General features: G+C 52.3%; 2 protein-coding genes across 21 annotated transcripts in view; one reads left to right on the top strand and one right to left on the bottom strand.

Moving 5' to 3' along the window:
- Positions 1-27,471, top strand: part of LOC108081755 (transcriptional regulator ATRX homolog) — a 596,348-nt gene that overhangs the window by 209,217 nt on the left and 359,660 nt on the right. The window lies entirely within an intron of this gene.
- Positions 21,636-27,471, bottom strand: part of LOC138927962 (uncharacterized) — a 65,235-nt gene continuing 59,399 nt past the window's right edge. For both annotated transcript variants that reach the window (XR_011444426.1, XM_070283647.1), the window contains one exon: positions 21,636-22,020. Coding sequence is in view for 1 of the 2 variants with exons in the window: in XM_070283647.1 (XP_070139748.1) it covers positions 21,745-22,020 (276 nt within the window). In the remaining variant the exon portion in view is untranslated. The remainder of the gene's footprint in view (positions 22,021-27,471) is intronic.

The raw sequence follows: 27,471 nt of genomic DNA, 5'->3' as shown, positions 1-27,471 counted from the left end.
CTTTGTAGTGGAAAATCCCAACAAAAGAAAGAAACGTTTGGTCTGGGACACCTCAGTACAGGTCGATGGCGTGTCTTTGAACGATACACTTTTAAAAGGGCCGGATTTGTTGGTATCGTTGATGGGAGTACTGCTGCGCTTCCGAGAGCGACCTGTGGCTGTAACAGGTGACATACGAGAGATGTTTCACCAGATTAAAGTTCGCGCCTCCGACCAATCTTTGCAGAAGTTCTTATGGAGAAATGGAGAAATTGATCGTCCGCCGGATACATATGTAATGCAAGTGATGACCTTTGGCGCTTCTTGTTCGCCGTCACTTGCCAACTTCGTATTGAGGCGCAATGCGGAGCAATTCGGCGAGAAACACCCAAGCGCGATAAAGGCGATCTTCCGAAACACCTTTGTTGACGACTGGCTGGAGTCGGTAGATACGGAAGATCAGATGATTCAACTGGCAACAAATGTGAAAAATATCAACACCAAAGGTGGATTTTAAATGAGGAATTGGCTTTCAAACTCCAAAAGCGTCCTTTAATCCCTGAATAACTCACGGGAGGCGTCACCGAAATATCTTGGCGTGGAGCAAGAACTTCAGGAGAAAGTTTTAGGCATGTGGTGGCTACCGGAATCAGACATGCTAACGTTCGTCATCAGGCCCGAGTTGTTGCAGAGGTCGGCAACCCACACAAAGCGTCGAGTGTTGAGTATTGTAATGCCCATCTTTGATCCGCTTGGGATACTTGGCTTTTTTAACATCCGCGCCAAATTCATCCAACGCATGCGTTCTACAAAGTCGATCCTGACAGAAATTTTCGCGCATGCCGGACTGCGAGAAGGAGTATTACGAGCGGCGCTGGCTGATGCCGAATGTACGTTGAATTCCAGACCTTTAATGTATATTCCGTTGGAATCTGAGAACTCCGAAGCTCTGACTCCAAACCATTTCTTGGTCGGAAATTCAAGTGGGCTACGCGAACGAGGCACGATGGAGAGCACTGGACTTGGATTGACTAAAAACTTACGGATAGCTGGCCAATTAGCGGATCGCTTCTTGAAAAGATGGGTTCGAGAGTATCTACCGACACTTACGAGACGGACCAAATGGTTCCAGCCGAACCCAAAACCAATTGCTGTGAATGATGTGGTCATCGTCGTGGATGAGACGAGCAAGCGGAACTCCTGGCCTGGTTAATGTTGCCTGGTTAATGGTTCGCCGTCCGCGCTAGATTTGAAATTTGAAAAGGCGGTAATTTGAATTTGTTTAACGTTGTATAACACCGAAATTGTTCTGACCAACACCAAATTAGTATTGTAAAACACTTTTTTGCGAGAATGAGGCCGCTATATATGTAAGCGTCACTTTGTGAATTGAAGAGCTGCAAACCATAAGTGTAAGATCAGAAAAAATGTAAAACTTCTTTATTTTTTAACAAGATTAATAAAGATTTCAGCGCCGTCGCTATCAGTATACATACTGCAACTAGAGGCTTGTTGTACGTGGTGAAACCCGGGACCCAGGGGCGTCCCAACAGGGAGCAACACTACAATCAGAATAACCTGGCCGAAAGATTTCGAACAAATGTGCCGCTTTTGAATGCCGAGTAGAAGAAAGTGTACGATTCGATAATGAAGGTTGTTGACGATGAAACGGGTGTCGTGAAATTGGGGCGAGACAAAGTTCGCCGGGTCCGCTGGTATATGTATGTATATGCACGTATGATCGGCCAGCTAGAGGAGGAAATTAACTTTATATTTTTTTTGTTATTTTTAAGTGGATGGAAAATATGTAAATATATTTGTTGTGGATGGGATGTGTTTTTTTCTATTAAATGCCGCCGATTTGTGACCCAAAGGTAATGTACATATGTATGTTCTGTAAGGAAGCGTCTGGGCGGCCGGGGTGATCCTCAGCGGCCCAGAGTCCCCTCACAAAATTTATAATTTGTGAGACACCCAGAACGGAGAAGCGCCGATAACTTTCTGGCCAGCTAGCGGGGAAAATGGGGAGGAAAATATTTGCACGGGATTATTTGGCCAGGGAAAAACTGGGCGACCCGGAATAATCCAGCGGTCAAGCCCGCGTCCGCGCCCGGAATTATCCAGCGGCGGGACGAGCGGCCCGGAATTATCCAGCGACCACGCCCACGCCCACGCTCGGAGTGATCCAGCAGCGGGGCGCCTTCGGGGCAGGACAAAGGCTCGGAGGAATCCAGCAGCCAAGGCCTGTGTCCACGCTCGGAAGAATCCAGCAGCGGGACCAGTGACTCGGAGGAAATCCAGCAGCCAGCCCCGAATCCTCGCCCGGAAGAATCCAGCGGCAGGATTGCTCAGAGGGCTCGGAATGATCCAGCAGCCACGCCCACGCCCACGCTCGGAAGGATCCAGCAGCGCGGCGTCCGTTGGGACAGGACAAAGGCTCGGAGAGATCCAGCAGCCGATGCCTGCGTCCACGCTCGGAAGAATCCAGCAGCGGGACAGTTGGATCGGAAAAAATATCCAGCGACCAACCCCAGATCCTCGCCCGGAAAAATCCAGCGGCGGGATGGCTCTCTGATGGGCAAGGGGGAAAGGGGGACCGGCGGCCTCGCTGCAAGTCCGGGCTCGGAAAAAATCCAGCAGCCGCGGGCTCCTGTTCCCGTCCGGCTTTCGCCCGCACCCGGAATTACTCCGATGCTACGGGGAAAGCGGGAGGGGAATTGGTCACTGCCGGCGAGGGGCGCCGGCCCGCGAACGAAGGCAGGGAAAACGCATAATTTGGTCTAAGCACATGTTTTCTAATTAGGTATTTTATTGATAAAAATAACTCCTGGCGGCGGGAGTGGGATAAATTCCCCAATATATTTAGACTTAATGGCCGGCGGTCATGCTCACCCTGGCGGGATGTCCTTCGAGGTCCTGCAGGATAATTTTGGTCTCGACGCGGACACGCGGTTTTGGCACTTATACTTTGCACTTTTAGGACTTTTCGGAGCGACGCGACTCGTAAGCTCGAGAATTTGCCGGGAATTAAATTGACCTAATTTCTGAGTGTGGCCGTGACCTAATTCCTGCCGGCAGCGCTGCCGCGATCAATCCTGGCGTTGCCAGACGCTGCCACTATCGCCGACAGCGTTGCCACTTGCGCGCGTAACTTTAAAGCTTAGTGCTTGTTTTGAATTTCCCTTCGCGGGGTTTATTTGGCTTCATGCCGGGTGATGTGTGTGTGTGTGTGTGGCTTCATGCCGGGTGTGCGTGTGTTTTTTTTTTTTTTTTTTTTAATTCGTTTAATAAAGCAAAGAAATATACAAAAGAGTGGGGGGATAGAGGGGTTTGGGTCACACACAACTCGGGACGGTTTGCTCGCGCGGTACGGCCGCGAAGCAATGCTTCGCGCGGGCGCTGATCCCGATCTATGCTGCCTCCTGGTTCCTGCGACGCTCCTCTGCTCGGAGCTCCGTCATAGTCCTCGCTGCGAAGTCCGACACGGCCTGCCAATTCGCTTCGGACAACAACATCAACGGAACTAGGTTTTCCGCTGTGATGGTGTTGCCCAGCCTGGCCTCCAGCGATGCTCGCTCGCCGGCAAACCTCGCACAGTTGAAAACCGTGTGCTCTGCCGTCTCCTCCAGCTGTCCTAGACAGTGCGTGCAGGAGTCGTCTTCCTCGTGGCCGAATCTCCGCAGGTAGCTCCGAAAACAGCCGTGGCCGCTGAGGATCTGGGTCAGGTGGAAGTTTATCTGACCGTGCTTCCTCCTCAGCCAGCACTCCAGCTGGGGAATCATCCGAAACGTCCATCTTCCCTTGGACGCTGACTCCCACCGCAATTGCCACGCTGCCAAGGTGGCGTCTTTCGCCGCTACGCGTATCACCTGCTTGTCGCGAGGTGACTGCGTTCTACCATTCGTCTGGCCATGGATGCTGGCCCTCTCTACTGCGAGTAGATCTAGAGGTGGAGTCCCGGCTAGGACAAACGCGGCCTGGTCGGACACCGTCCTGAAGGCGCTGCATATACGTAGTGCCGCGAGGCGGTGGGCCGAGCACAGTCCGCGACTATAGGCCGGGGTCGCCAGTGCGTGTCCCCAGACTGGTGCCGCATAGAGCATGCTGGCTCTGGCTACGCTGGACAGTAGCAGCCTGCTCGCCTGCTTCGGGCCCCTGTGGTTCAGCATTAGTCTGCCGACTGCTCTCACCGCTGTGGCGGCCTTTGTGCTAGCATACGCTAAGTGCTCGCGGAAGGAGAGCCTCGTATCGATCATCACGCCCAGGTACTTAATGGCTCTGGACGATCTGATCGAGGCCCCGCACACTCGGATGGTTGCGACCTCCACCTTCTTCCGGCTGCTTACCAGCACGGCTTCCGTTTTTTGCGGTGTGCGTGTGTGAGTGTGCGTGTGTGGCTTCATGCCGGGTGTGCGTGTGTGAGTGTGTGCTTAGTTTTAGTCTTAGTATGTACATAATTAGTCCTAAGCTTAAATTGTATGGTTATTTACATATTTATATATATATATAAGGTTGTGGCGACCAGTCGTGTCGTCACACTCCCTTCTTACTTCCGGATGGGGTGTAGGAAGACCCGGACGTGGTCGTCCCGGTTCAGCTGCACCCGGAATCGTTGACCCTGTTCCTCCTCCAGGTAGCGTCGGGCCCTTCGTCTGGCTATTAGGAGTCGCTGCTGGATCCTTCTGATGAGCCCGGCGGGTAGCGTGCCGTTGGGCGTGCTCCAGCCGTCGGGAACGGGTAGCCAGCGGGTGTGACCTTGGCGATCGCGTGGCAACTCCTCCTCGGACGATGATCCGCTGGGGCTGTCGGCCCAGGGCGCGCTCCGTCGGCGGCCGAACCGGCCCGGCGGAGGACGAGCCCAGCTCGTCGCTCAGGTCCTCAGCCCTGCGTCGGGCCACTGCAGCGGCGTATTCGCCGGGTGTTGGTAGCGGGGAACGGCTCGGTGCGGCCACGGCTGGCCTCTCGTCGGTGGAGTCCTCGTCGGTCGTCAAGTCGACGAGTCGGCTTGTCGATGGGCCATCTGCCTTGCGTGGAGCGACGGCGGCGTGGTATCCGCGTGACGTGGTCGGCGGTGACTGGCTCGGTGATGAGGCCGCGCAAGTGGATATCGTGCAGCTGGTGGCGTATGGGCCCGGCTCGAAAATGTCCTCGTACGCCGGCGGCGGGGTGCCCGGCGGTCTAAAACGTGGCTCGGCGTCGTCGAAGTCGGAGATCTGGATGATCTCGGCCGCCACTCCCTCGTCGCTGGAGATCACCTCGTAGTCCGGAAGGAACTGTGGTGACGGTGTCCGCGACTCGTCGTATTGGTCGGAGGGGCGCGTTGGGAGCTCTACTCCGTCCTCGTCGGGAGACTCCCCGAAAAGGTCCTCCAGATCCAACCCTTCTGCCCCGTGGGCCATCTCCTCCAGCACGTCGGGTGGAAGGTCGCCTAGGCACTCTCGTAGCGCCGCTTCCACCTCGCCGTCTGGGTCTGGTGCCGCTACAGCCTGGACTGCGCGTGTCCCAGGCGTTGTTGGAGTCGGGCCGGTGCGTGAGCGTGCCGAAGTGAGGGCAACGCGCGGCGTCGCCCGTGTTGATGGGGTTACGTGGCCGGTAGACGTTGTAGTGGCGGCCCGGCCGGTGTGCGGGCGCGTCGACGGGCGGGCTGCTCGAGGTGCTGCCTGTGGTGGCTGCCCCTGATTGCCGGCAGGCGTCGAGGACACCTGGCCGGTGTGCGGACGCGTCGACGGGCCGGCTGCCTGTGGTGCCTCCCGTGGCGGTGGTTTCCCTCCTGGGGCTTGACCTGGGGTGGCCTGGGTCGATGGAGCCCGGGTCGTGCGTAGCGGGACCAAAGGCGGCGGCCCCTGATCCGTAAGTGGCTGTTTGCCCTGGTCGGCAGGCGTGTGGGCGGCCTCGGTTGGCCGTGGTCGTGGCGGGGTGGTGTCCACCCGTATTGGGCCGAATCGGTGATCCGGCGGGACGTCCAGCTGCTCCGCGGACGGGATTCGTCTGCGAACTCCGGCCACACTGAGTGGTGCGAGGAGTGAAGGTTGGGACCGATGCCCCATCTGGAGACCATCCAGCAGCTCCTCAAGGGCGAGCCCCATCCAGGCGTCGTCCCTGGGTGATGACATGGTGGCGAGATCGTTGGTCCGGGTGGTGGCGATGCGGCCGTGCTCGGGATCGTGGGCGAGATGCGAAGCGCGTGTGTTCAGCGCTGCCGTGCGCTGGATCCTCGAGGATGCGGGCGTGTGCTCGCTGGCGGTTGCCTGTGGGTGGTGGGTCGCGTCTCCGTTGCTGTTGCTAGCGATGCTGCTCTGCCGCAGTCTGGTGCACCGTGTGCGTTCGTGCAGCGTGGTGATCGATGTGTCTGTGGAGAGAAAAGAGCAAAAGAGACGGCGTTGTTAGGGGGGTGCTTTCGAAGGACCCTACCCAACCGAGAGTTGCTCGATTTCTAAGTTTTTGCGAAAGAGAGGGCACATGTTTCCCCCCTAGGGGGGTAGGAGCGTTGGACAGGCGCGCCTGTCAGCAAGTGGCCCCTCTGAACATGCCATCTTTCGATCTGGGCGTGGCTTAGTGGCGGCGGCGTGGAGTGGGGCGGTTTTCCCCAGGGCTCGTGTCGGTGGCGTCTGGCTGCTTTGGGCTGTGCGTGTCCTCGGCGTGGTCTTCCTCGTAGTCGCTGTCATCGATCGCGCCTTCGACGTGGTCATCAGCTTCTCCCTGTCGGTAGGGTTTCAGCTGTCCCAAACTCGCAGTACGGCGTCGGCGGCTGCCGGGTACGTGTAGCTGGACGATGTTGGGTGAAGGGAACTTCGCCACTCGGAAGGGTCCCTCGTATCTCGCGGCCAGTTTGGCGGCGAATCCTTCAGCCGCGTTGGAGAGTGCGTGGCGTCTCACCAGCACTAGAGATCCTACAGGCGGCTTCCAAGTCCGTCGGCGCAGATTGTAGTGTCGGCCCTGATCCGCCGTAGCGCGTTCAGCGTTGTCTCGCACCACTCGGAAGATGTCCTTCAGCTGCTGGCTTCGGTCCGTTGGGGCCACCTCTGGGGTGCCTCGTCCTGGTGTGAGCTCGTCGTATAGAGTCCGTGGCAGCCTCGGTTCTCGCCCTTGCGTCAGGAAAGCTGGGCTAAATCCTGTTGTGTCGGAGACACTGCTGTTAATGGCCAGGGAGATTTCCGGCAACAACTGGTCCCATGTATTCTGCGGGCCTCCATCCAGGTACTGGGCGATCATCGTCTTGATCGTCCTGTTGGCTCTCTCCGTCGGGTTCTGCCTTGGCGTATACGGCGCCGTGTGCTGCAGCTCCATGCCCAGCGATTTGCAGAAGTTCTGGAAAGACCGACCTGTGAACTGCGTGCCGTTGTCGCAGACGAAGGTCCTCGGCACTCCGAATCTGCTCAGGATCCGTTCCCGGAAGGCGCGTTCAAGCTGTGCTCCAGTGGCTTTCCGCAGTGGCACCAACTCCACCCACTTGCTGAAGGCATCCAGAAACACCAACAGCATGGTGTTGCCTTGCTTCGATCGTGGAAGCGGTCCGACGAAGTCCGCGCAGAGAACCTGGAATGGCTCGTCGACCTGGCGGGTGAACATCATCCCCGCAGGTTTCTCCTGGCTTACCTTGAACCTCTGGCAGCTTGTGCAGTGGCGAACATAGCGTGCAACGTCGCGGAATAAACCCGGCCAGTAGTATCGCTGAGCCACGCGATTACTAGTCTTCCGGATTCCCAAGTGTCCGGCGGTTGGGTGGTCATGGCATTCCTCGAGGACGCGTTGGCGGTACTCCGACCCAACGCACAGCTTCCATGGCGTGTACTCCTCCTCTTCTGGCCGGAGACCAATGCGGCGATAGAGTTGTCCGTTCTCCTCCCTGTAGTCGGGGAACTTGGCGGGTTCTGTCCGCATCTTCTGGAGCATCTTCTTGATCCATCGGCAGTTGACTCCTTGTACCTGTGCTTGCTGCGCGGTAGGCAGCGGTTGGCGAGAAAGGGCGTCGGCCACAAGATTTTGGGTAGAACGAACTTCTGGCCGAAATCCGGACAGGCCAAGACCGGTGCCTTCGTTAGTAGCGCCTTCAGCTCCTGAATAGCGTGATCCTGCCTCGATGTCCACTCCCACTTTTGGCCTTTCTTCAGCAACGCGGTCATGGGTTCGACCACGTCGGCGAAGTTTGGAACAAAGCGGCGATACCAGGATGAAATCCCAAGGCACCTCCGGAGCTCCTTTAGGCAGGTTGGTGGCTTCATCTCGCGGATCGCGGCAACTTTGTCCGGATCTGTATGGATACCCGCCTCGCTGATCACATGTCCCAGGTAGACGATGTGGCGCTGGAAGAAGTGGCACTTCCCTCGATTCAGGCGCAAGTTTGCATTGCGCAGGCGTCGGAAGACCTCTTGAAGGTTGGCGACGTGTTCCTCCAGCGTTGAGCCTATGACGATGATATCGTCCAGGTAGGCGAATGCGTGCGGCTCCATGTCGGGCCCGATGACTGTATCCAAAGCGCGCTGGAACGTTGCAGGGGCGGAATGCAGGCCGAACGGCATCACCCGCCAGTGGAATAATCCTCTGCCGGGAACGGTGAAAGCCGTACACTCTCGGCTGCCCGGGGCTACTGGTATCTGCCAGTATCCATTTTTCAAGTCCAGCGTCGAGATGAACTTGGCGTTCCGGAGGCGTTCCAGAATCTGGTGAATCCTCGGGAGCGGGTAGGCATCGGGAACCGAGTTTTCGTTGAGTTGACGGTAGTCAACGCACATGCGTACGTCTCCGTTTTTCTTCGCCGCAATCACGATGGGCGCGCTGTGCGGACTCTTCGAGGGCTCGATCCGCCCGTCTCGAAGAAGCTCGTCGATCTGTTTGTCGATGATGGCCCTCATGGCCGGGTTCCTCGGGAAGTATCTCTGCTTCAGTGGCCGATCGCTGCGCATGATGATGTGGTGTTCCGCTATGTGGGACACCCCTGAAAGATTCTCGAACAAGGCCAACTCCTTCTCCAGGAATTCCTCTACCCAGGGCTCTGGGTAGCTGTGGGTCTCGAGCTCTTCCGCCTCGGCTGAGTCTGGATCCCCAGCGGGGTGACTCACCGAGTTAATGTTTCCGCAGAGAGGCGAGTCTTGCGCCGGCGTTTCCTCGACGTGGTCCTGGAAACGGACACGCTTCATGGAGGTGCGAAATGGATTTCGCTGCGCGGCGGTGGCATCTGCCACAGGCAAGACATGGCTCCTACTTGGCGGCTGGTTTCCCGTCGTGGACGGGTCTGTCGACCTCCGGGAGGATGTGCTCTCCTCTCCGGCAGGCGTGGTGCTGGCGGTCTCCCGGTTGGTTTCGGGGGCTGTGCCCCGAGGGCGGGCGCGTGGCGCCGGTTGCGGTGGTTCTCTGGCCGTTGCTGGTTCCGTGTTGCTGGAGCGTGGCTCCGTCGTCGCTGGTTCCCGGCGGGCAGAGTGTGACTCGGCCGGCGGGCTTCGTGGGTGAGAGCGTGGCTGGAGTGTGGCTCCTCAAAGTGGACGGAGCGTGGCTCCTCGAAGCGGACAGAGCGTGGCTCTTCCCTCCGGCGTCTTGCGTTGGCTCGTTCTTGAGCCCATGGTGGCTCCGTGTACTGGTCAGGCATCAGGTCGAGGGTCTGTCCCCCGCACTGCATGGTGGCTCCGATCCTGTAAAGAAAGTCCATGCCTAGGAGAACGTCGTCAAGGACTTCGCTCATCACTAGCAGGACGGTTGGAGCGCGTTTGCTCCCCAGGTGTATATTGGCGGCGAGGGCCCGGGTCAGGTCCCGGCATGTCCCGTCGGCCAACTTGACTTGTGTGCGAATATCTCGCGTGTTGTCCGCGTTGCCTAGCTCTCGGGCTAGGTCCTCGCTGATGAAGCTGTGGGTAGCTCCAGTGTCCAGGGTGGCCACGAATCCTCGCCCTTCCATGGTGATGGCGGCGCGAATCCGCCCCTGGTGTTGGTCGAGGGTTCCTCCTACTGGCTGCGTGGGTTGGACGGGTTCCCCGGGTGATTCCCGGTCACTCGGGGCCCGTTCCCGTTTCCCGATGCTGCACGCCGACAGCAATCGATAGTCCGGGTTCCTCTGCGTCCGCAGTCCCAGCAGAAAATGATGCGGGGGTTCCGGCACTCGGCTGAGAAGTGTCCCGGTTGGCCGCAGTTGCGGCAGGCGTCGCGAAGGTTGACTGGCTCCGATGTGACGAGAGAGGCTGTGCTCTGGCTCGTGTTCGCGTTTCGGCTGGTCCCTCCGTTGAAAGGGTTGCCCAATGGGGCTGCTGGTGGGGCACGGCGCGGCGTCTGCCCGGCTTCCGTCCCATAGTTGTGTCTAGCTTCCTGTCGAGGGCTCGGAGAGCGATGATCCTGGCCTCTATTCCGGCTGCGCGTCACCTCGTAGTCCACTACTAGGTTGGTCAGCTCCGCCAGGGTGCGGAAATCCTGTCTTCGGGTGAACAGTTGGTACTCCGGCAGCATGTTGTCGTAGACGCGCTCCAGCTCTCGGTCCGGAGAGAATCCAGCTCGGCGCATCTGCAAGCGAAGATCCACTAAGTATTCCTTGAACGGCTCGTTGGGTCGCTGCAGGTGCGTCCGGATCTCGTCCTCCAGTCGTTGATAATACCGCGGTGGCAGGAAAAAATCTAGAAACTCACGGCGAACCTCGGCCCAGCTGGCTTGTTGGAGTCCGCTCGTGCGGAACCAACTCTCAGCCCGGCCGGACAGCAGCACCACCAGGGCTTGAGCCAGATATCTCCGGTCGATCCGGCAGGTATCGGCACGCTCCTCGATGTGCTCAATGAACCCGAGTGGATCCGTCGTTCCGTCGAACGAAAGACCCCACTTCGTCATCCTGTCGATCAGGATGGCTCCCAGGCCGGCGTCGCTAGGGTGATTCACGGATCTCGGAAGTTCTTCCGCCTTCGGGCGTCGCCCTGTGACTGGGGAAGTATTACGCGGAAGGTAAAGCGAAGGTGGTACCAACGATGCCGACGTGGTCGGTTCTGGTGATATGAGGGCCGGATCCAAAGGTATGGGTGACTTCACTTCGCCCGTGGGTGCGTTCCCGAACCGGCGTTCCAGTTCCTCGAGTCGATCTTGGATATCCTCGGAATTATCCGCTCGTCGTGAAAATGCGATGAGTCGAGCACGCTGCTCGTCCACGGTGCCGCTTCGATCGAGCCCGAACTCGCCGAGAATGGTTTCCAGCTCCATCTTTTTACGATAGCTAATCCATGTGACGCCCATCGTTGCGAAGAAAATGATCAGGGATACGGAGACCGAGAATTAATTTGCAATGGCACGGGTCACGGAATCGAGTATACAATCGAAATTTAATTATTCTGTTTTATCTGATTTATTATTTTATTTAATTCTTTTATTATTTATTTTTTCCTTTAATTATTTTAATTATTTTATTTAATTTCGCTTTGTCAATTATTTTATTTTCGATAATTTTTATTATTTGTTTTATTTAACTTTATTATATTTATTTTTTTTATTATTTATTGTTTATTTAAAATTTTTTTTTATTATATTTAATTATTTCGTTTGCTTTTATTTAACTTTTTTATTATATTTGATTATTTCGTTTGATTTTATTTAACTTTTTTATTATATTTGATTTTATTATTTATTGCTTGATTTTATTATTTATTTATTCGATTTTATTTCTGCGTTTTTGAGATCGCGCAGGATCCGCTTTGTTTTGAATCGGCGACAGGATCCTCTGGGTACCCGTGGTATTTTGTCGTATGAAAGGATCTTCCCGTTGAGTTCTTTGAATGCGACGGCGAAAGAATTTTTCTCGGCACTGTCCTTGAGGGATATTATTAATTTCGGGAAAAATATTCAATTGTCCTCGAAGGATGTTCTTGACCACGGCGGAAGGATCTTAGTCACTGGCGTTTTGCGAGAAAAAATATTTTTGTGACCGCGGAAAACTTTGAGCGATGTGTTTACTAGGATAGTTCGTCGGGGATTAAATTATGTTGCCCAGTGTAGCTTTATTTATTGCTGCCCACGGTAGCAGCGGCGCAGCAAAGTGACAGATCGATAGCGGCAGAGAGCGTCCCTCTGCCGGCGTTGACGCGGGCGGAGATGCAGCGAAGCTAAGTTATGGCGGGAATATTTCTCGGGCGAATGCATGCAAAGCGACAGAGTGATAGCGGCAGAGAGCGTCCCTCTGCCTGCGTTGACGCGGGCAGCGACGTCGAATTTCGAGCGGTGCAGCGAAGCAATTTTTTGGCGCAAATATCCCGCGTGGCTGGTGGAAAATTTTATTGTCTCTCTTTGTATTATGCTTCGCCGCTGCCGTCTGTCGCCGAATTGGCGCGACCTATTTGCACTGTGAAAAAAACGTGGCCGTTGCCAAATATTCTCCCCATAGAAATTTTATATATTTTTTCCCATGTATATATATATTATTATTTTTTCATGTATATATATTATTATATTTTTTCTCCCTATATATATATTTTTATTTTTTTTTCTATGTATATATATTTTTCTGACCAAAAAAAAAAATACCGGCTGGCGGGGCTTTAATCCACCAAAATGACCAACTTTTCCGTCCTGGGCTGTCCCTGCTCGGGCGCCATGTAAGGAAGCGTCTGGGCAGCCGGGGTGATCCTCAGCGGCCCAGAGTCCCCTCACAAAATTTATAATTTGTGAGACACCCAGAACGGAGAAGCGCCGATTTCTGGCCAGCTAGCGGGGAAAATGGGGAGGAAAATATTTGCACGGGATTATTTGGCCAGGGAAAAGCTGGGCGACCCGGAATAATCCAGCGGTCAAGCCCGCGTCCGCGCCCGGAATTATCCAGCGGCGGGACGAGCGGCCCGGAATTATCCAGCGACCACGCCCACGCCCACGCTCGGAGTGATCCAGCAGCGGGGCGCCTTCGGGGCAGGACAAAGGCTCGGAGGAATCCAGCAGCCAAGGCCTGTGTCCACGCTCGGAAGAATCCAGCAGCGGGACCAGTGACTCGGAGGAAATCCAGCAGCCAGCCCCGAATCCTCGCCCGGAAGAATCCAGCGGCAGGATTGCTCAGAGGGCTCGGAATGATCCAGCAGCCACGCCCACGCCCACGCTCGGAAGGATCCAGCAGCCGATGCCTGCGTCCACGCTCGGAAGAATCCAGCAGCGGGACAGTTGGATCGGAAAAAATATCCAGCGACCAACCCCAGATCCTCGCCCGGAAAAATCCAGCGGCGGGATGGCTCTCTGATGGGCAAGGGGGAAAGGGGGACCGGCGGCCTCGCTGCAAGTCCGGGCTCGGAAAAAATCCAGCAGCCGCGGGCTCCTGTTCCCGTCCGGCTTTCGCCCGCACCCGGAATTACTCCGATGCTACGGGGAAAGCGGGAGGGGAATTGGTCACTGCCGGCGAGGGGCGCCGGCCCGCGAACGAAGGCAGGGAAAACGCACAATTTGGTCTAAGCACATGTTTTCTAATTAGGTATTTTATTGATAAAAATAACTCCTGGCGGCGGGAGTGGGATAAATTCCCCAATATATTTAGACTTAATGGCCGGCGGTCATGCTCACCCTGGCGGGATGTCCTTCGAGGTCCTGCAGGATAATTTTGGTCTCGACGCGGACACGCGGTTTTGGCACTTATACTTTGCACTTTTAGGACTTTTCGGAGCGACGCGACTCGTAAGCTCGAGAATTTGCCGGGAATTAAATTGACCTAATTTCTGAGTGTGGCCGTGACCTAATTCCTGCCGGCAGCGCTGCCGCGATCAATCCTGGCGTTGCCAGACGCTGCCACTATCGCCGACAGCGTTGCCACTTGCGCGCGTAACTTTAAAGCTTAGTGCTTGTTTTGAATTTCCCTTCGCGGGGTTTATTTGGCTTCATGCCGGGTGATGTGTGTGTGTGTGGCTTTTTTTTTTTTTTTTTTTTTTTTAATTCGTTTAATAAAGCAAAGAAATATACAAAAGAGTGGGGGATAGAGGGGTTTGGGTCACACAGAAATCGGGACTGTTTGCTCGCGCGGTACGGCCGCGAAGCAATGTGTGTGTGGCTTCATGCCGGGTGTGCGTGTGTGAGTGTGCGTGTGTGGCTTTTTTTTTTTTTTTTTTTTTTTGTTTTTTTTTTAAATTCGTTTATTTAACATTAGGGGTGGGGGGGGGGGCATGCACATAAGGGAAGGGGGGGGTTTAACATTAGAAGGGGGGCAGTTCACTCGCGCGGTACGGCCGCGAAGCATTGCTTCGCGCGGGCGCCGCTCCCAGACTATGACTCCTCCTGGTTCCTGCGCCTCTCCTCGATCCTGAGCTTACCCATGATCGCGGCGGCGAAGCTGGAGACTCCTTGCCAGTTTACCTCGCTCCTCAACATCACTGCAACGAGGTTTTCCACGCTAATGCTGGTATGTAGAAGGGACTCCACCGCGCGCCGCTCGCTCTCGAATTTAACACACGAGAACAGCGCGTGCTCAGCTGTCTCCTCAACGTCCTGGCCGCATCGACTGCAGCCTCCACTCTCCTCGTGGCCGAACCTATGTAGGTAGCCCTTGAAGCACCCGTGGCCACTAAGTACCTGCGTCAGGAAGAAATTAACCTGTCCGTGTTTTCTCTTGGTCCACGTCTCCAGGCACGGGATTAGACGGTGCGTCCACCGGCCTTTTGTGGAGGCATCCCAGCGTGATTGCCACGCGGTTAGCGTTGCCATTTTCGCCTCTGCTTTTGCCTCCTTCTTCTCACGGGGCGACAGTGCTTGGCCGTGGACCTTCTTGAAGATATCGGCCTGCTCCTTGGCCAGCAGATCTATCGGCGGGGTGCCAGCTATGACTAGCGCTGCCTGATCAGAGACCGTCCTAAACGCACTGCAAATGCGAAGAGCGGCCAGACGGTGTGCGGCCATCAGCCCGCGGCCGTAAGAAGGCGTCGCCATGGCGTGGCTCCATACGGGGGCTGCATATAGCATAGTTGCTCTAGCTGCGCTCGCTAAGAGGAGCTTGCTCGCTTGTCTTGGGCCGTGATGGTTCAGCATGATCCTTGAGAGTGCTCTCACTGTCGTGGCAGCCTTGGAGCTTGCGTAAGTCAGGTGCTCCCTGAAGGAGAGTCTGGTGTCGATCATCACTCCTAGGTATTTAATAGCTCTAGAAGATCTGACCGATGCACCGCTGTCCGAGTCTATCTGCAGCACCCTGTCGTGAAAGTAATTTCGCATCAGGTTGAGCAGATAGGTGGGAACTCCGAAGTTGGACAAGGCATCCATTATCCGTCCCCATCTCGCCGTGTTGAACGCATTGCGTATGTCCAGGGTGACAATAAGGCAATATTCCTTAGAGCCCCCTTTCCAGCGCTGTCCGGCGATCGCCGCGGAGGCAATGTCCACCACCTTGGAGATGGCGTCGACGGTAGACTTGGCCTTTCTAAACCCGTACTGGGAGTCAGAGAGACCTCCTGCCGCTACGATAGCCCTCTCCAGTCTCGTGCTGATTAAGTGTTCCAGCACCTTGCCGGCCCCGTCTATCAAGCATATGGGTCTGAAGGATGCTGGATCATCCAACGGCTTACCCGGCTTGGGCAGCAGAACCAGTCTCTGCGCTTTCCATCTTGAGGGGAAGAGCCCCTCCCGCATGCATTTCCCGAACAGCACCGCGAATATGTCCGGGCGAAGACAAATGGCTAGCTTGAGCGCCCTGTTGGGAATGCAATCCGGGCCTGGCGCCTTCGTCACCTTGATCCTACCCGCCATCGCCATCATCTCCTCTTCGGAGACGGGCTCGAGCTCATGCATCGGGTAGGTGCCAGCCCCCGTGGCAAGCTCAGGGTTAGACATCCTGGGGAATAGGTGCGCAACTATCTTCCCGAGGCTTTCCGCGTCCAGTGGGGCGCAGTTGTTCGCTCTGCCGACTTTCTTTACAATTAATTTGTAAGCGTTCCCCCACGGGTCTCGGTCCGCTGCCTCGCACAGCTCCAGAAAGCATTTTCTCTTGCTGCCCTTTATTGCCGCCTTGAGAGCTCTTCTGCACCGATGGTATGCCTCGCGCTTTACCAGGTGTGACTGGGATCCGCGCGACCATTGGTAAAGTCGCCTGGCTCTCACGCATTCCATTCGTGCCTCTGCTATCTCCTGGTTCCACCAGTACACGGAGGCGCGGTGCCTAGAGTGGGCGGACCTGGATGGAATGCACTCCTCACAGGCCGATAGCACCTGACCCATCACCGAATTGGCCATGACATCGGAGTCGCCTGACGCTTCCACACTCTGCATCCTTAGTGCAAAGGCTTGGGTGTCGAGCAAGTCGGCCTTAAAGCTTTTGCGCTGCTGCGCGGGGGGAGGTGGAGGGAGCGTGCTGCGAACATCCAGCGTGGTAAAAATAGCCGCGTGGTCACTTGCCGTGTACACCCCGCTAAGTATCCACCTGCACTGCCCAGCTCTCGAGCGACTGGCGAATGTGAGGTCCACCACCGATCCTGCTCCCGCCCTGCTAAACGTGTGCTCCTGCCCTACGTTGAGTAAGGCCACATCTAGCGTTGATAGCGCTTCTAGGAGTGTTCTGCCACGGGCGTTTGGGGTAACGCTGCCCCAGTCGACCGCCCATGCGTTGAAATCTCCAGCAAGCAGAGTCGGAGAGCGGCCTCTTGCATCAGCAGCAAGCCTGTCCAGGATGGCAGCAAACTCTGCTATCGTGAGGCTAGGGGCTAGGTATGTGCTGTAAACCCACCAGCCTCCAGCTTTGGCACGCACGAAGCCATTGTCCGCGTGAACGTTTTCCAGACGCAGTGACGCGGTTCCGCAAACCCACAAGGCCGCCTTGCCGGAACTATCCACGGCCCAGTTGTGGTTGCGACCACCTCTGTACGGCTCGCTTAGCACTGCGAGATCGGTTCCGTGTTCCCGGACCGTCTGCGACAGCAGGTCTTGCGCTGCCGCGCAGTGATTCAGATTAATCTGAATCACTTTCATGCCCTTTGCTTAAGGCCATCTCTGGACGACGCCACCAGTGGGCAGGAACGGCTTCCGGCCTGGTGACTCGTGTCCTTCCTTTTGAGCTGCTCGCACTTGTAGCAGTTTGCTGGATTAGGGCAGTCTGCTGCCTTATGCCCTTCCTTCCCGCATTTAAAGCAGGCCTTGCTTCTGTCTACGGAGCTCCGGCATCTGCTGGCCACGTGCCCCGTGTCCAGACACCTGTAGCACTTGAGCTGGGGCTCCAGCTCCTTGATCCGGCACCTGGTCCATCCGACCTTAATTTTGCCGAGTTTGATGAGCGCGCCTGCCACGCCCGCCGGAACCGTGAAGGTTGCGGCCTGGCTTCCTGAGGCCAAGGCGCGTATCCCTTTTATTGTCACCGAGTTCGTAGGGAGGTCCGCCTGCTTGACTAGCGCATTCACTAGCTCCTCCTTTGTGGTCAGCTCGTCCAGGTCCCATATCCGGAAGACGGCCTGTGGCGTCATTGTGCGGATCGTGGCTCTGGCTCCCAGTGCTTTGCCAATCAGCTCCTTGAAGCCGCTGGTTTGGGCCTGCGAGTTGCGCTTAATCTCCAGTAGCAACTCTCCTTTAGCTGTCTTTCTGACTCTGGAGACGCTATCGCCAACTTCTTCCATCCTGGCGTCCTTAGCTCGCGTAACCAGACCGAGCACTTCGCTATAAGACATGTCTGGAGGAGGGCTTATGATCAGCGCATCCTTACCCCGTCTTTTGGGCCTCTCGCGCCGGCCTGCTCCGGGATGAGCCCGTCGTGTTTGCTCGATGGGCGCCTTTCCGTCTCCTCCATTGGTGCCCTCCGCAATTCTCCTAGGATTCGGTGGTTGCGAGCTCCTCACCAAGTGGCGTTTAGGGTCGCTTCCCTGATCCCGTTTATCCGGGCGGACACGCCTGCTCGGAGAGGTTTGGGCTGACTTGTCGTGGCGCGGAATACAGACTTGAGCTGTCTGGCACCCGCGTTCAGCAGTTTCCTCACTCCGTGTGTGGGGGGGCCTTGCCTCCGGGTTGCGCATTAATGCTTCTTGGAGCTCCTTGAGCCTGGCGAAGGCATTCTTCATACCCTGGTTGATACTCCGCACCTTCTGCTCGTTGACCTTCGTGAGCAGGTCTTCGAGGATCACCCCCATCTCCACTAGCTGTGGCTGGGGGGATCTGTGCCTCTTTGTGGGGTACTCGAATTGTCCCCTTCAGCGGTCCCGCTTGGGGCTGGGACAGCAGACGCTTTAGCAGCATTTCCTGGCGGGCTGCGCCGTAGGCGGGAGCCCTTCTGGAACGCTCTCAGTTCTTCATCTACATCTACACTTGTAGCATCCGGGTTGACGTCGGCCAAGTGTGCCGCCGGCGTCGCCGTGGTGGGTGGAATGGTAGTTAGGGCCTCCAGAATCCGTGCCCTAGCCGCGGAGTTTACCGCGGGTGGATTTCCACCTGAGTGGCTGCCACCTGGAGTATTATTGTTAATACCAAGCATTCCTATTCATTTAAATGCAGCAATATACCCTGCTGCTGGGTTGCATTTTATACCTCCTGCCAGGTTGCATTTTATACCTCCTGCCAGGTTTAGATTGCTGCCGACCGATACGGTGCAGACGCAGACCATACCGCCGGCCAATATGGCTCAGACGCGGTATGGATTTGGGGAGTCGTCGCAGCTCGAGCCTGCCGGCCATTATGGCACAGACGCAGACTGATCAGCCGCCCCATTTGGGGCAGGCTAAGTGCGTTACGGGCGTGGGTTGCACCATTCGGGGCATCCAACGATGGCCGAGGATTTCTCCACGACATTAACGCTGGGGGTTATACCGCCCCTCCTCGGTCGCCAGAGCCCCGTTTTAGGGTGTGCCGCGTCGCGGAGGGGATGGCAGTTGGTCCGTTCCATGACCTTTACCACCTCGAAGGCCTCCGCTGTGCTGAGAGGGAGATTCAAGTCCCTGCCATGACCCTCTGCCAAAGGATCGTGGCCGCCGCCCGAAACAGTATGCTACTGTTTCGTCGGCCTCCCCGCATGTTAACGTCGTAACAGGCAGCTTTTAACAGCCAGCACTGGTTTGATCGCCAGCGCCGCCTACCGGCCAAGCGCCCTCTGGCGCCCACTGGTTACGGGCCGAGTTACGCGGGCTACAAGCTTACGCACTTTCGCCTTTTCCAACACTGTTACTACAGCTGATCTAACGCTCAGCTGGGATGATATGCCACTTAGTGCGGGCCGCCACATTGGTAAGAGCAATTACCAACGCGTTGAAGAGAAAGTGAAGAAAGGCTCTCGGTGAAAGAGCCACCCCCACTTACCCCTGCCGCCGGAGCTGTGGCCATCGAGTGGACCCTTTGCGCAGAGCACCACGGTCCTAGGAACGGCGGACCGGGCATGTAGGTCCGACCCATGTTCATCCTACAACTTCACATATCACTAACACTTTTATTCGTACTAGGATTGGCCTCTATTCCGCCTCCCTGGGGGAGCGCCCCGGAAAACACAACCTCACCGTTCAGCGTACTACAACTACCCTGCGTGTGTGGCTTCATGCCGGGTGTGCGTGTGTGTGCTTAGTTTTAGTCTTAGTATGTACATAATTAGTCCTAAGCTTAAATTGTATGGTTATTTACATATTTATATATATATATAAGGTTGTGGCGACCAGTCCTGTCGCCACAGTTCATAAATCGTGTGTGGCGTGTGTGGCTTCATGCCGGGTGTGCGTGTGTGCTTAGTTTTAGTCTTAGTATGTACATAATTAGTCCTAAGCTTAAATTGTATGGTTATTTACATATTTATATATATATATAAGGTTGTGGCGACCAGTCCTGTCGTCACAGTTCATAAATCGACAATGTATGTTACATATATATTAATGCAAATTGTGTATGTACGTGCATATGTTCACAGAGGAAATCGGTGTGGATGGATAGCTTTTTATGTATGAAAAAAAAACCTGGATGTAACCCTTCTTGGATATTGGCTGAGTTAAAGCATGTATAGGAGAGGGGCATATAGCTATGTAAACACATGCATACATACATATACTACTGCACAAGTTGGTATTGTAAATATATTGGATGCAGCAATATATCTACATTTATATGCATGTATGTACATACATATATGGTGGGAATTTTGCCACCGTACTCATCTTGCCAAAAGCGCTGGAATATCCGGCTCGAAGGACCAAAATGATGATGTCGGGGCCTGGCAGTTGCGATCCCAAATTTCCCAGAGAAAAATATACAGACTTTGATGATGATGATTGGGGTTGAGATCAGTCAATCCGTATTATTTTAGAGTGCCAAAAATGTACAAGAAACATGGCGACAGGTACATTTGCCCATAGAGATGCCCCCTGGCGATATTGCCCCTTTGCTCAGCATGAACAGCAGCTGTATGATCTAGTTGTCCGATTTTTATAAAATTTATACCAAAAATAATTAAAGCTTATATCTCAGAGTAGATGAAAATACGCGGAAAAACAACGAAGTTATAATTTTATAATTTTTTTCTATTAATTTCCCGGCCATTGCGCTCACCCGATACGGTGGAGGTATGGAAGACTGAGAACGTCGCTCTCCATTGTGATGTTTAGGGAAGGCGAGCTGGCTACTCCTGGAGCTTGTTTCTAGGCTGGATCATAGTTGACATATAAGGTTTCGTTGACTGTGGCACACTCGGTAGTAATGTAATCCCATCGTTAACGTAGGTGACGGGTCTCACAATGTGCAGAGACTCCAGCGTGGAGCTCCTGGGCGCACAATATTCTTAGCGCCAGCTGGCAAAATGTAACCCCCCCCCCTTTTACATACCGCTATTACGTTATCTCCCAGCCCTAGAATTGGGTGCATGATCCGCCACGGGAAAAATGGTGATCTTATTATAGGCTGATATGATTGTAGGAAATTTAATAATAAAGTGTAAATTGTTAACGGACTGTAGGCCGCTACGGAAAATACGTCTTTAACCGCGGTCTCGGTGGGCTCTTCCATCCACACATTTTCCAAGTCTGCATGATCTAGTATGTAAGGGCTAACGACGTTGACTTTAGCAAGAGCTACTGCAAGCGTAAGATTCTGCCGCTCCATTGCAATAATTATATTTAAAGTGAACAACAACTCGAATCGATTTGGAAGTAACGAACGAATTATCCATAAAATTGGCAGTAGTTACCGCACCTGTTTTTTACAACTGCACAACAACAGTCGTAAAAATGAATCTGCGGTATTGATTATTTTGCATAAGCAGATTTTCTCTGAATAGTGCACCGGAAGCAATTGTTGCGAAGGGCCATGGGCCAAAGCTATACGGTAAATCATCTTTTGTCCGATTTTTTTGAGTATCGGGGAACTTGCGTGTGAGCTGTTCGATTTACTCTGAATCAGTAAGAGTATGCCAACAACTTTTAAAATTAAGTAATTAGTGGTGAAATGGGGAGAACCTTAAAATATGTTAAATTTTTAAGCACTCAGGAATATCTAATATTAAAAGTCATTAGAAAGGCAAATGTATGGTAGCTCACCTTTTCGAACACTGTGACGACATATTTAAATAAAATGCATTATCTACATTTAAATGTGGAGACGGCAAATTTTAAAATTTTGTTGAAACCACTAACCTTAGTTGAAATCCATGTGTTGGGGCAGCGCTTCCTTCCTTCGGAACAAGTGGAGTTTTAGAAGATGGAAAACTTCCACGGCGCAAGCGAAGTAGTGGCGAAGTAGAAATAAAAAAACGGGGGCGTCGTAGGGAACTTCACACGTAGTCGATCAGCTTTATTTCGCTGCATACATGACACTAAACTAAGCTTAAGCAAACGGCCGCGCTCCCGCCCGCTTACTTCGCTAAGCGAGAGCGAGAGAGCGGCGGCGGCCGATCCAAGTGTTCGGCAGCGCTCAGCGCTGCGGGAGAGCGAGCGCGGGAGAGCAAGAGGGCGAGAGCGGGCGAGCGTTGCTACACTGGGAGCGTTTGAGCTTTTGGACGCTCGGTGGGCAGAGGGGGGACAGGGGCCTCCTGGCGTGAACACCATGTTTCTCCACAGCAGACACAGCAGTTGGACTCTCTTTTAGATTTGTCGATATTGTTTCCTTGCAGTTGCTCCGCAGTTGCGCCGGTTCATCTGGCGTTGGCATACCCGTTGATCCTGTCTTTCGTCCATGGAAAGTTTGGCTCTATAAGCAATATATTGGGCTGTAATTTTCGAAGCATTTCTTTTTTTATACCCTTGCTGGGTATTATAATTTCAGTCAGAAGTTTGCAACGCAGTGAAGGAGACGTTTCCGACCCTATAAAGTATATATATTCTTGATCAGCATCAACAGCCGAGTCGATCTAGCCATGTCCGTCTGTCCGTCCGTCTGTCCGTCTGTCCGTTTCTACGCAAACTAGTCCCTCAGTTTTAAAGCTATCTGAATGAAACTTTACATATAGTCTTCTATATACTCTCACTGCTATATATGTCGGAACGGGCCGGATCGGACGACTATATCAAATAGCTGCCATACAAATGTTCGATAAATTTTTAGAAAAATTATAACTTTGCTGTTTTTCAACATTTTTGCACAATTTTTTAGATATGGCCATTATATATTATTTCTGAATTTTGGTAAAAATTTTATGAAAATCGGACGACTATATCTTATAGCTGCCATAGGAACGATAGGCAAAGTAATAGAAAAGAAAATATTGCTTAGTTGGTTTTCAACGTATTTTCTGAGATATAAGCTTATTTTATTATTCTAGAATTTTGGTATAAATTTTATAAAAATCGGACAACTATATCTTATAGCTGCCTTATAAGCGATCGGTAAATGTATAAAATATGTAAAGCTGGGAATGTAAAACTGTAACTGTCAAACTGTAAACATAATAAGTATAGGTAAAATGTAATGAAACTCTGTTTTGTGAGTGTTTTCAGCATTTCAATCTATAATATATACATCAAAACCTATCTGCAAGGGTATACAAACTTCGGCGTGCCGAAGTTAGCTTCCTTTCTTGTTTTTTGTGCTTTAGAAAATGGTTACCAGAAGAAATATATCTAAAAGTTTTTAAATGAACAGTAATCTAATACAATTTGGCGATCGAGGTCTGGATGTCTTTACAATACTTTATCCTCATTATGTTTCGATTTATAATGTAGATCCTTTGAGGAGGTCATCTTATTTAACGTTCGAACTGTTTGCCATTGGAGTTGCAACACATATATATCATGTGTGTGAATAACGTAATTCTCCTCAAGACGTTCTGGACAATAGATCGAATGGTGGTTGTAGGCCGGTTGGCCGTTATCCACTTGCAGTCGGGTGCTGGGCAAAGGGTGCTGGGCAAAGGGTGCTGGGCAAAGGTCGCAGGATGCAATTGACCGGTAGGCCGTTGTTCACCTATGATGAGGTAGGAAAATCGAAAACTACCCTTTATAAGCTGCTGCCTAGGGACTTAGTCAGATGAGATAATATTAAAATAATTTGTATGAGAGCTTAAACTCTTTAATGTATTAATCCTCAAAGTGAACTGACTTAAAACACTTAACGAAAATTAAACTTTATATAGGCCTCGCAAATGTAGAGTTTGTGACGCTTGTACGCGCACAATATATCTTAATAGTAAGAAATATAACAAAATAGGAGCAATTAGCGACATAAGGAAATGGATCGGCAACATTATGGAGATAATTTGAATTGAATGCGCGCGCGCGCCACTGATCGCGAGCGGAGGGTCACACTAGACCGAACGACTGGCCACACTATTCGGGCAAAAATCCCGCACAGGACTCTGGCCACACTGAAGCCTCGCCAGGGCCTATATAAAGCGGACCACGGCCCTGGAGTAATCACTTAGCAGCCGACTGCGATCGGGTCGAGTTAACCTCCCCAGTAGTTAGCAGCGAAGTCACTTTTTGGGAACTCTGGTTCCTATTTATAAATCGTAGTTAGGATCTCTGCAGACTTTCGAGTCCAATTCTCTCTGCTGACTTTCGAGTCCAAAACACTGCAGACTTTCGAGTCCAATTCTCTCGGCTGACTTTCGAGTCCAAAACACTGCTGACTTTCGAGTCCAATTCTCTCTGCTCATATCTAAAAGTAGCTAAGAATATGTTGAAAAACAACGAATTTATAGTTTTTCCCCCATTAATTTCCCGATCGTTCCTATGGCAGCTATAAGATATAGTCATCCGATTTTCATAAAATTTTTACCAAAATTCTGGAATAATACAAAAAGGCCAAATCCCAAAAATGATTCAAACATTTTGAAAAACACCCAAGTTATACATTTTTTTTCTAAAAATTTATCGAACATTTGTATGGCAGCTATATGATATAGTCGTCCGATCCGGCCCGTTCCGACATATATAGCAGTGAGAGTATATAGAAGACTATATGTAAAGTTTCATTCAGATAGCTTTAAAACTAAGGGACTAGTTTGCGTAGAAACGGACAGACGGACAGACGGACGGACAGACGGACAGACGGACAGACGGACAGACGGACATGGCTAGATTGACTCGGCTGTTGATGCTGATCAAGAATATATATACTTTATAGGGTCGGAAACGTCTCCTTTACTGCGTTGCAAATTTTTGACTAAAATTATAATACCCTGCAAGGGTATAAAAATGTCCTTAAATCACCAAGGGAAATTCGCTTATGTTAAAGGGTAATCCGCAAATGTTAACAAATTCACTTCCGAGTGGAAACTAGAACAGGCCTGATAGTGTCGGTAACAACTCCTTCACAGCGTTGTGTGAAATTATAATACACTACAAGGGTTTAATAAAGTTTGGCTTATATGTATAAGAGCGATTGCGATAACCAATGCTTTAATGTAAAGCTACAACAGGTGTAGAATTTTTACAGGTAATCGCTCAAAAGGTGTCAAAGTGAAAACGGAGCGATAAATCCAGATAGCTATAGAATAATACCCAAAAAAAAAATATATATATTTTAATACTTTTTTTTTTTTTTTTGGGTTGAGGATGGGAAATGCCTCACACATCTTCCCATTTGCCGTCGCAAAACAGAGTATGTGGGACTTGCACCCACTAAACCCACCCCTCGTCGTTGGCCGTGTTTCCACCTCGGAAAAGCTTTCGCATTACTTCCAGGTGGCGCCAGTTAAGCGCTATACGCTCTCATCTTCTTACTGCGTCCAGATTACCCAGCTGTCTCATCCAGATCAGGCTTCTTTGCTCGAAGGATGTTCTCCACGATTCTTGCGATGTGCTTCCATGCCGCTTCGCTGCCTACCATTTTTGTTACAATATTTTCAGGGGTTATTGTCCCAACCACTTATTCCAAGGACCTGCGCGCCGGTCCGAATTTTGCGCATTGAAAGATGGTGTGTTCAGCACTGTCGATCTCCGCATCTCCGTATATGCATCTGGCATCTGTTCTTTTTCCTATCGTGTGTAGAAACGCGGCAAAGTAGCCATGGCCTGTCAGCATCTGCGTGACGTAGGAATCCACGTCTCCGTGTTTCCTTGCAGACCATGCAACCAGGTTTGGTAGCAGCCTAGCTGTCCATCTGCCTCTCCCTTTTGCTGTCCATCTTTTCTGCCATTATCGGAGGGTTTCCTCTCTGGTCCGCTCGATTAGTGCCCTAGTCGTGTCTCCATCTTGTCGTCTTTCGTATATCCTTTTTCGCGCTTTGGCTAAAAGGTCGATTGGTATCGTGCCTGCAACTACTAGTGCAGCCGGACCGGATACCGTTCGATACGCGCTCGCGATTCGTAAAGCCATCGTTCTTTGCACCTCCTGTAGAGGTTTGGTCCTGCAGGCTGTCTCAAGGGTTCCTGCCCAGATCTCGCATCCGTACAGCATGATTGCGTGGTTTATCTCCATTAGAAGCTTTCGTCTTGATGGTAATGGGCCGCCCACTTGGGCCATGAGTCTGCTAAGCGCCTTTGTAGTCTCGGTCGCTCTTTTCTTCGCCCCTTGTATGTGTGCACTAAATGTTAGTTTTGAGTCAAGTTTTACTCCTAGGTACTTTATGACCTTCTGCGTCCTTATAACGTTTTCCCCTACTCTCATATCTATTTCTAGGGGGATCCTTCTCCTGTTAGCTAACAATAGCTCCGTTTTTTCGTCCGCAAGTTTTAGATCGTGTGAGTTCAGCCATCTTTTTACACGTATCATTACTTGCGTCAGCTTGCGTTGTGCATTCTCGGTATTCCGAGCTGTAATGACTGCGACTATGTCGTCTGCGTATCCGACGATAGTCGTGTCCTCTGGGATGTCTAGGTAGAAAATTTCGTCATAGCTGATGTTCCATAGCTCTGGTCCAAGTATTGATCCTTGTGCGGCTCCTGAAGTTATCTGCATGCATTTCTCTCCTGCTTTTGTTTGATACAGTAGTCGTCGGTTGTCAAGATAGTCCTGTATTATCCGCATTAGGTATCCTGGGATTTGGAATCTTTTCAGAGCATCAATTATGTTGTCCCTTCTAACGCTGTCGAAGGCGTTTTTAACGTCCAGAGTGGCTAGGAGCACTACCGGTCTCGAGAAGTTGTTGCCCTGTTGGCTGCTGAGAGCTTGGTTCACAACTTCTTGGATTGCTCCAATGGTCGATCTTCCTGGTCTAAACCCATACTGCCTCGGGGAAAACCCCCTCCTCTTTCGATCGCTGCTGCTAGTCGTGGCTTGACCAATTTCTCTAGTAGCTTCCCGGTTGTGTTAAGCATGCATAATGGTCGATAAGCTGACGGGGTTTGGGGGTCTCCCTTGCCCTTGCTTATCAGGACCAACCGTTGCACCTTCCAAATGTCTGGGAATTTCCCGCTGGCAATGCACTCGTTATACATATCCAATAGGAAATAGGGTCGGTTCTCCGCGATCGTTATTAGGACTTCTGCTGGAATGTTTTCGGGCCCTGAGGCCTTCTTCCTTTTTAAGGTTTTTGCCGATTTCAGTAGCTCGTCCTCAGTGAAGAGCTCGATCTGGTGTTCAGCTATTGGTGGAGTAGTCCTCGCTATGCTATTTGTATGGGCGGGAAATAGTGCTTTGACTATTTGGTCCATTTGCTCTTCCTCTAGATCCGGTGTTGGATTTCTTGTTCTGAGCTTCTTCATCACGATTTTATATCCGAGCTCCCATGGGTCACTATTGACATCGTTGCAGAGGCGTTTCCATTTCTCCGTTTTGCTTTTTCGGATGGCAATATTTAAATCCTTCTTGGATTTCTTAAATTGGCTCTCTTCTTCTGTAAAGATCCCTCTCCGTCTAGCCCTCGTAAGGCGGCGTCTGTTTTTTATACACGTTTCTCTGAGAACTTTTATCTCTTGGGGCACCAGTTCGCTTCTTGTCCTTGTCTGCGAGGATTGCCCATTTTAGGCATTGCAGCGTTGCAGGCCTGCCTTATGGTTGTCATGTTGTTGTTGATTATGTTACCGCCTCTCTGTCGGTTCAGCCTTACGTCAATTTCTCGAATAAGCCTTTCTTTTTCCAGTCGATTAGCGTTCCATCCGTTCCTCGTTGGTGCTAATGTAGTCACTTCGTTTTCTGCTATGTCAAACATAATATAGCAGTGGTCACTTCCGTTATAGGTATCAAGGACTTTCCACTCGGCGAATTTGTGCGCGCAGTTTTCTGTCACTAGTGTTATGTCGGGGATTGTGCCCACGTTCC

The sequence above is a fragment of the Drosophila kikkawai genome, chromosome 2R (genome assembly GCF_030179895.1).
Source record: "Drosophila kikkawai strain 14028-0561.14 chromosome 2R, DkikHiC1v2, whole genome shotgun sequence".
Classification (NCBI taxonomy): Eukaryota; Metazoa; Arthropoda; class Insecta; order Diptera; family Drosophilidae; genus Drosophila; species Drosophila kikkawai.
Note: the sequence above shows the minus strand (reverse complement) of the source record. Positions and strands in the feature narration are given on the sequence as shown.